General features: G+C 40.8%; 2 protein-coding genes across 2 annotated transcripts in view; one reads left to right on the top strand and one right to left on the bottom strand.

The window, feature by feature from the left end:
- LOC119571946 (zinc finger protein 37-like) overlaps nucleotides 1-9,330 on the bottom strand; it is an 84,388-nt gene that overhangs the window by 66,346 nt on the left and 8,712 nt on the right. The window lies entirely within an intron of this gene.
- The window catches only part of LOC119571944 (ADP-ribosylation factor-like protein 6-interacting protein 4), a gene marked incomplete at its 5' end in the record, with an annotated part of 10,457 nt that overhangs the window by 965 nt on the left and 162 nt on the right, over nucleotides 1-9,330 (top strand). Inside the window, one exon of the mRNA XM_037919013.1 lies at nucleotides 8,043-8,147. Coding sequence (XP_037774941.1) covers nucleotides 8,043-8,147 — 105 coding nt within the window. The remainder of the gene's footprint in view (nucleotides 1-8,042; nucleotides 8,148-9,330) is intronic.

Genomic DNA, 9,330 nt, shown 5'->3' with positions numbered 1-9,330 from the left:
AAAAAAGAAGAGAAAAGAAGAAGAAGAAGAAAGAAGAAGAAGAAGAAGAAGAAGAAAGAAGAAGAAGAAAAAGAAGAAGAAGAAGAAGAAGAAAAAGAAGAAGAAGAAGAAGGGGACAGTCACCCGGGTGTTTTATCGCGACATTCATCTTAAAAAGAGTCACAATGAAAACGTGGAAAGCAACATGAAAGCAACATAGGCCTGAAAATAAACAGGGAAAAATAATAATCTTGGAAAAAATAATAATCTGGGAAAAAATAATAATCTGGGAAAAAATAATAATCTGGGTTTCAGCCTCGAGTACCGTGAGCTCCTTATTTCTCCTTTTATTTCTCCTTCTCTTCGACCACATTCCTGCCTATTTTCTTTTCCTTTCACTCTCCTTCGTCTCTCCTTCGTCTCTCCTTCGTCTCTCCTTCTTATCTCGCTGTAGATATCTTTAAATAAGAGAGAAAAAGAGAGAGAGAAAATTGTCGTACCTTTCGGCGTCGTGTGGGTTTTTTCCTCTCTTTTGTTGCCGTTCGCGTAACGTGAATCCGGGAATCCGGGAAGGGAAAGCTCGCCGTTCGCGTAACGTGAATCCGGATTGGGAGTCTCTCTCTCTCTCTATATATATATATATATGTATATATATATATATATATATATATATATGTATATATATATGTATATATATATGTATATATATATATTAGCAGTTCAATGTTTATTATTTTTTCCTCTGTTCTTGTGGGGAAAGCTCGCCGTTCGCGTAACGTGAATCCGGATTGGGAGTCTCTCTCTCTCTCTCTCTCTCTCTCTCTCTCTCTATATATATATATAATATATTTTAATATATATAATATATAAAATTTAGCAGCCGATGTTTTATGGGGTTGAATTTTTTTTTTTTTTTTTTTTTTTTTTTCTATATTGATGTATAAGTGGCGGTATCTCGGTGGGGTTATAAGGAGGGAGGAGGGAAGGGTGTTTGGGTGTGTTTTTTTTTTCTATAGAGGGATTGGGTTGGGTTAGAAGACAAAAGAGCATCGGTGGGGGAGGGATTTTTAAGGGTTTTTTTTTAAGGGGTTTTTAAGGGATTTTTAAGGAGGTTTTATGTTTTTTTTTAAGTGGGTTTCATAAGGGTTTGATGAGGGGGTTAGGATAGGGTGGGTAGGGGTGGTATTAAGGATTTGGTATGCGGGGTGAGGGTATAAGGGATTGGATAAAAGGATCGGATACCGTCATAAGGAGGATTGGTTATTGTCTAATCGTATTTATTTTATTTTTTCTCATTATCTTATTATTTTTTTTATTTATTAATATTTTTATTATTATTATTATCATTATTATTGTTATCATTCTATTCTTATTCTAATTTTTATTCTTATTATGTTATTATTATTTTCTCTTTATTATTATTGTTATTATTATTAACAATATTATTAATATTATCATTATTATTATTATCATCATCATTATATATTTTTTTTCGTTATTTGTTGATAAATATAAATAAATATATATATATATAAAATATATATATAAATTAATATATATATATAAAATATAGTTTAATATACATGTATAACTATATATACATATACATATATATGTGTGTATGTACATGTATATATATTAGATATACATATATGTATATATATTCATATATATATATATCTATATTTTATATATATAATAATGCACACACTCACACACCAAAAGTATTCATATAATATATATTTATATATAATATATATATTATATATATAGATATATTATATATATATAATATATATACACACACACACACATATCATATATATATAAAATATATTAAAATAATATATATATATATATATATATACTATTTTATATTACATATAAATAAATATATATAATTATATATATTATATAATATTAATATATATATATATATATATACATCCCACATATACACACATATACACGCATATATACATATAAGCATCTCTCTCTCTCTCTCTCTCTCTCATCCTCTCTCTCCTCTCTCTCTCTCTCTCTCCCTTCTCGCTCTCTCTCTCTCTCTCTCTCTCTCCCCCTCTCTCTCTCTCTCTCTCTCTCTTCTCTCTCTCTCTCTCTCTCTCTCTCCCCTCTCTCCCCTCTCCCTCTCTCTCTCTCTCTCTCCTTCTCTCTCTCCTCTCTCTCTCTTTCTAAAGGGAAAAACAGGTCGACGGAGTCTGCGCCAAAGCAACGCACGCGCGAACGAACTCACATCGGTCTAAATCCATATTACAAACACGTTTAAATTTAAAACCCAAAAAAAAAAATCCCTCAATCTCATACATCCCCCTCTATTAAACCAAGAAAACCAATTCTAAATAAAATAAAACCGAAAAAAACCCTCTTTAAGACATACAATCCCCCAGCAAAGAGAACCAAACCCCGAACGAAGTCGCGGCCACGCCCAAACCCCTCGGGACGAAGGCTTGGTCGTGTTCGATCGCAAACACTTGTTGGGCAAAAACGTGAAAAATGTCTCAAAAAGTCGAGGGAAAAACCCCACAAAACAAGGACGATAACAGAAACAGAGAGGAAGACAAGAAAGAGTAAGAGCCGCCGTTTGCACAGTTTTGGCGGTTTGAAAGGTGTGAAGATTGTTTTAAAAAAAATATTCCTGTTTTTGGCAGATAAGGAAATTCTCATTAATGTAAAGTTATGGTAAGTTTATACTCGGGGTCCCTTTAATTAATATTAATGGTGTCATTTTCATGTTAATTATCATATTAAAGAGTGTTTATTGAATTTATTTATCACTCGTTGATTATTTCATGTTTTATTGTCATATTTCAACTTTCTCTCTTTTGTTATAAGCATTGTGATGATGATGATAATAAGGATGATAATGATAATAATAATAATAATAATAATAATGATAATGATAATAATAATAGTAATGATATAAATAATAATGATAGTAATGATAATAATAATAATAATATAATTATTATTATTATTATTATTATTATTATTATTATTATTATTATTATAATGATAATAACAATAATAATAATAATAATAATATAAATGATAATAATAATAAAATAATAATAATAATAATAATAATAATAATATAAATAATATTGATAATAACAAGGATAATAGTAATAATAATAATAATGATATAAAATGATAATAATAAAAATAATATTTTTATTATTATAATTATTATTATTATTAAATTTTTATTATTTTATTATTATTATTATTTTTATATTATTATATAATGACAATAACAAAATAATAATAATAATGATATAAATGATAATAATAATAATAATAATAATAATAAAAATAATGATATAAATGATAATATTTATAATAATTATAATAATAATATTATTATTTATTATTTTAATTATTTTATTATTTTATATATTCCCCTAAAACTAATAATAAATAATCTTAAATTTAAAAAATTAAAATAAATTTTAATAATATTATTAATAAAAATTTATTTTTTTTTATCAAGGTTCTTAATTTATGATAAAAATTATTTTCCTTTTACTTTCATTAATTTTTAAAAATCTTTTATTTCTTTTTGTTTTGTTCTAAATTTTCTTCTTCTTTATTTTACTTCTTTTTTTTTTATTTTTTTTTTTTTTTTTTTTTCTTATTTTTTTTTTTCCCCTCCCATTCCCCACCTTTATCACCTTCCTCCTTATTTCCCCGCGAATTCCCCTTCTTCCTCTTCTTCCCCTAATTCCCTCTTTATCTCCTTCTCCTTCTTCCCCTTCCCCCCCCCCACCTACCCACCTCTTCTCCGTCAATTTCCTTCTTTTTTCTTTTTCTTTTTCTTCTTCTTTTTCTTCTTCTTTTTCTTCTTCCTTCTTCCTTTTCTTCACCTTTTCCCCTTCCTTCTTCCCTTCTTCTTTTTCTTCACCTTTCCCCCTTCCTTCTTCCCTTTCTTCTTCCCTTCATTTTTCCCCCAACCTTCTCCTTTTCCCCCCCCCTTCATCCTTTTCCCCCCCCTTCTCCTTTTTCCCCCCTTCTCCTTTCCTTCTCCTTTTTTTTCCCCCCTTCTCCTTTTTTCCCCCCCCCTTTTTTTCCCTTTTTTTTTCCCCCCCCTTCTCCTTTTTTTCCCCCCCTTCTTCCTTTTTTTCCCCCACCTTCTCCTTTTTTTCCCCCCCCTCCTTTTTTTCCCACCTTTCCCCTTTTTCTTTTCCCCCCTTCTCCTTTTTTTTCCCCCCTTCTCCTTTTTTCCCCCCTTCTCCTTTTTCCCCCTTTTCCTTTCCCCCCCTCCCTTTTTTTCCCCACCTTTCCTTTTTTCCCCCACATTCTTCTCCTTTTTCCCCACCTTCTCCTTTTTTTCCCCCCCTCCTTTCCCCCCCCCCCTTCTCCTTTTTTCCCCACCTTCTCCTTTTTCCCCCCCCCCTTCTCCTTTTTTCCCCCCTTTTTCCTTTTTTTCCCCCCTTCTCCTTTTTTCCCCCCCCTTCTCCTTTTTTTTCCCCCCCCCTTTCCTTTTTTCCCCCACCTTCTCCTTTTTTTCCCCCCTTTTCCTTTTTTCCCCCACCTTCTCCTTTTTTCCCCCCCTTCTCCTTTTTTTTCCCCCCTTCCCTTTTTTCCCCCCCCCTTCTCCTTTTTTTCCCCCCCCTTTTTTCCCACCTTCTCCTATTTTCCCCACCTTCTCTTTTTTTCCCCACCTTCTCCTTTTTTTCCCCCCCTTCTCCTTTTTTCCCCCCCTTCTTCCTTTTTTCCCCCCCTTCTTCCTTCTCCTTTTTTCCCCCTTCCTCTCCTTTTTCCCCCACCTCCTTTTCCCCCCCTTCTCTTTTTTTCCCCATTCTCCTTTTTTCCCCACCTTCCCCTTTTTTCCCCCTCCTTCTCCTTTTTTCCCCCCTTTCTTCCTTTTTCCCCACCTTCTCCTTTTTCCCCCCTTCTCCTTTTTCCCCCCCCTCCTTTTTTTTTCCCCCTCTCCTTTTTTCCCCCTTTTTTCTTTTTGTCCCCACCTTTATATTCCATAGATGGGGGGCCCCCTAGTTTAATTCCTCCCATTATCACCTTCTTAATTTACCCCCAGTTCCATCACTCCCCTTTCCCCTTTTCCCGTATTTCTTCCATTTTGCCAATTTATGCAATTTTCTAATTTCTCCCCTTTTCTCCCATTCTCCATTTCACCGATCCCATTTCCCCAGTTCCCCCCAAAAATTTTCCCCCCTTGGGCCGCGCGTCATTTCCACGACGGGATAGCCCTGGGTGGCGCGCCCTCAGGGTGCATTCCGGTGGTGGGGGGCGGGGAGGGTGTGGGGGGGCGGAGGGCGTGGCGGAGTTCCAGGTAGGGGGGAAGGGGGGGGGGGGGAGGGAGGGGGATTGGGAGGGAGGGAGGAGGGGTGGGGGCGGGAGGGGGATGGGGAGGGAGGGAGGGGTGGCTGAGGGCGTGGGAGTTCCAGGTAAGGAGTGGTGGGTGGTGGGGGGGAGGGAGGAAGGGATGGGGAGGGGGGAGGGGAGGGGGCGTGGCGAGGGCGTGGCGAGTTCCAGTAAGGAGTGGGAGGGTGGGGGAGGGTGGGGGAGTGGAGGGAGGGATGGGAGAGAGGTGGGAGGGGGGGGCTAGTGGAGGGCATGGGTGGGTGGGAGTGGGAGTGGTCGAGGGGCGTGGCGGAGGGCGTGGGGCTAGGAGGGGTGGCGAGGCGGGGGAGGGTGGGAGGGGGGGTCGAGGGCGTGGCGAGGGCGGGGGTCGAAGGGAGGGGAGGGGGGGAGGGAGGGAGGAGAGGGCGAGGGGGGGGGAGGGGATGGGAGGGTTTGGGGGGGGGGGTGGTGGGGGGGGGTTGGGGGGTGGGGGGGGGAGGGGGGGGGGGAAAGGGGGGAGTGGGAGGGATTGGGAGAGGGAGGGTAGGGAGAGGGCGTGGTCGAGAGGGCGTGGTCGAGTGGGCGTGGCCGAGTGGGCGTGGTCGAGAGGGCGTGGCCGAGAGGGCGTGGCTGAGAGGGCGTGGTCCAGAGGGCGTGGCCGAGTGGGCGTGGTCCAGAGGGCGTGGTCGAGAGGGCGTGGTCCAGAGGGTCAGGGGGAGGGAGGGAGAGGGATGGGGGAGAGAGAGACAGAGAGAGAAAGAGAGAGGGAGACAGAGAGAGAGAAAAAGAAATGGAGAGAAAGAAAGAAAGGTAAAAGAGAGAGAGAAAGACAAAGACAAACAGAGACAGAGAAAAAGAAATAAAGCGAAAGAGAGAGAGAGAGAGAAAGAGAGAGAAAGAAAGAGAGAGAGAAAAAGAAACAGAGAGAAAGGGAAAGAGAGAGAGAGAAAGAGAGAGAGAAAGAGAGAGAGACAGAGAGAGAAAAAGAAAAAGAGAGAGAGAGAGACAGAGAGAAAGAGAGAGAGAGAAAGAGAGAGAGACAGAGAGAGAAAAAGAAAAAGAGAGAAAGAGAGACAGAGAGAAAGAGAGAGAGAGAAAGAGAGAGAGACAGAGAGAGAAAAAGAAAAAGAGAGAAAGAGAGACAGAGAGAAAGAGAGAGAGAGACCAATACCTTACTTAAAAAACTTACTTAGATCCTCGTGAAACCACCAAGTTAAGTAATCCTAAGAACCAACTTATAAAACCAACTTAAGCACTTATAAAATTACTTGATTACTTACAAAAAACAAACAAACTTATAACAGAAAAGTTAATTAGATTGAATATTAATAATTAGATTGAATGTTAAGTTCTGATTCATTAAGTTGTGATCAAGTTCTGATTAATTAGCTTCACTTGATTAAGCCTCAGAAGTTAATTAACTATTAAGTTAGCTTACCTAACTTCAAAACTTCCAAATTAACTTGAAAACTACCTTGATTAACCCTCACAACTTCCCTAATTCACAACGAACTTCAAAACTTCCCCAATTAACCCCAAAACTTCCCTTAATTACCCCAAATTCAGCTCAAAACTTCAAAACCTCCCAAACTTCCCTAATTAAAACCCAAAACTTCCCTAATTAACCGCAAAACTTCCCTAATTGAAAACTTCAAATAAAATTAAAAACTAATTTAAAACTAAATAATTAAAACTAATTGAGAACTAATTAAAAACTAATTAAAATTAAAATTAATTAAAAATTAATTAAAATTAATAAAAATTAATTAAAATTAAATAAAAAATAATTAAAAACTAATTTTTAAAAAACCAAAACTTCCCTTTTTTCCCCACTTTTTTCCCCAAAAAGAACTTCCCTCCCCCCCCAAAAAATATTAATAATTAATTAATTCCCCCCCCCAAAAAAAAAAAAAACTTCCCTTTTATCCCCACTTTTTCCCCAAAAAAAACTTCCCTTTTTTCCCCACTTTTCCCCCCCCCAAAAAAAATTCCCTTTTTTCCCCACTTTTTTTCCCCAAAAAATTCCCTTTTTTCCCCACTTTTCCCCAAAAAAAACTTCCCTTTTTTCCCACTTTTTTCCCCCAAAAAACTTCCTTTTTTACCCCACTTTTTCCCCCCAAAAAACTTCCCTTTTATCCCCACTTTTTTCCCCAAAAAAACTTCCCTTTTTCCCCACTTTTTTCCCTCCAAATTTTTTTTTCCCACTTTTTCCCCCCAAAAAAACTTCCCTTTTTTTCCCACTTTTTTCCCCAAAAAAATTCCCTCTTTTTTTCCCCACTTTTTTCCCCCCCCCAAAAAAAATCCCTTTTTTCCCCATTTTTTTTCCCAAAAAAACTTCCCTTTTTTCCCCACTTTTTTCCCCCAAAAAAACTTTTTTTTTCCCCACCTTTTTCCCCCCCAAAAAAAACTTCCCTTTTTCCCCCACTTTTTTCACCCCCCAAAAAACTTCCCTTTTTTCCCCACTTTTTCCCCCAAAAAACTTCCCTTTTTTCCCCACTTTTTTACCCCCCAAAAAACTTCCCTTTTTTCCCCACTTTTTCCCCCAAAAAAACTTCCCCTTTTTTTCCCCACTTTTTTACCCCCAAAAAAACTTCCCTTTTTTCCCCCCAAAAAAATTCCCTTTTTTCCCCACTTTTTTACCCCCCCAAAAAAATTCCCTTTTTTCCCCACTTTTTTCCCCCAAAAAAGCTTTTTTTTCCCCACTTTTTTCCCCAAAAAAACTTTTTTTTTTCCCCTCGCAGGTCGGCGACCGCGTGGTGGCGCTGCCAGACGCGCGCGCCTGGGCGGATGTCGTACCGGCGGCGAGCAAGTACGTGTATTCGGTGCCGGAGACGATGCCGCTGCAGGTAACTATTATTATTATTATTAATATTATCATTATTCATTCCTATTTATCCCTATTTATCCCTATCTATCCCTATCTATCCCTATTTATCCCAATTTATCCCTATTTATCCCTATTTGGTGCCGGAGACAATGCCGCTATTATTATTATTAATATCATTATTATTATTATTATTATTAGGGGGTGGGGGGGGGCGGGGGGGTAATGATAGTGGGGGGGCGGGGGGGTAATGATAGAGGGGGGGCGGGGGGGTAATGATAGAGGGGGGGGCGGGGGGGTAATGATAGAGGGGGGGCGGGGGGGTAATGATAGAGGGGGGGCGGGGGGGTAATGATAGAGGGGGGCGGGGGGGTAATGATAGTGGGGGGCGGGGGGTAATGATAGTGGGGGGGGCGGGGGGTAATGATAGAGGGGGGGCGGGGGGTAATGATAGAGGGGGCGGGGGGTAATGATGTGGGGGGGCGGGGGGGGTAATGATAGTAATGATAGTGGGGGGGGCGGGGGGGTAATGATAGAGGGGGGGGCGGGGGGGTAATGATAGTGGGGGGGGCGGGGGGGTAATGATAGTGGGGGGCGGGGGGAATGATAGAGGGGGGGGGGGGGTAATGATAGTGGGGGGGCGGGGGGGTAATGATGGAGGGGGGGGCGGGGGGTAATGATAGTGGGGGGGGGGGGGGTAATGATAGTGGGGGGGGCGGGGGGGTAATGATAGTGGGGGGGCGGGGGGTAATGATAGAGGGGGGGCGGGGGGGTAATGATAGAGGGGGGGCGGGGGGTAATGATAGAGGGGCGGGGGTAAGTATGGGGGGGGGGGGTAATGATAGTGGGGGGGCGGGGGGTAATGATAGTGGGGGGGGCGGGGGGGGTAATGATATTGAAAGATAGTGGGGGGGGGGTAATGATAGAGGGGGGCGGGGGGAATTAGAGGGGGCGGGGGTAAGATAAGGGGGGGCGGGGGTAATGATGTGGGGGGGCGGGGGGTATGATAGTAGAGGGGGGGGGGGGGGTATGAGGAGGGGGGCGGGGGGTATATAGGGGGGGCGGGGGGTATGATAGTGGGGGGGGGGGGGAGATAGAGGGGGGGGGGGGGAATGATAGAGGGGGGCGGGGGTAAAGCTAGAGGGGGCGGGGGGTAAATAGTAATGATAGAGGGGGGCGGGGGTATGATAGAGGGGGGGCGGGGG

Source organism: Penaeus monodon, unplaced genomic scaffold, assembly GCF_015228065.2.
Source record: "Penaeus monodon isolate SGIC_2016 unplaced genomic scaffold, NSTDA_Pmon_1 PmonScaffold_88, whole genome shotgun sequence".
NCBI classification, from domain to species: Eukaryota; Metazoa; Arthropoda; class Malacostraca; order Decapoda; family Penaeidae; genus Penaeus; species Penaeus monodon.
The sequence above is the reverse complement of the archived record's forward strand: the minus strand, read 5'-3'. Positions and strand labels throughout refer to the sequence as shown.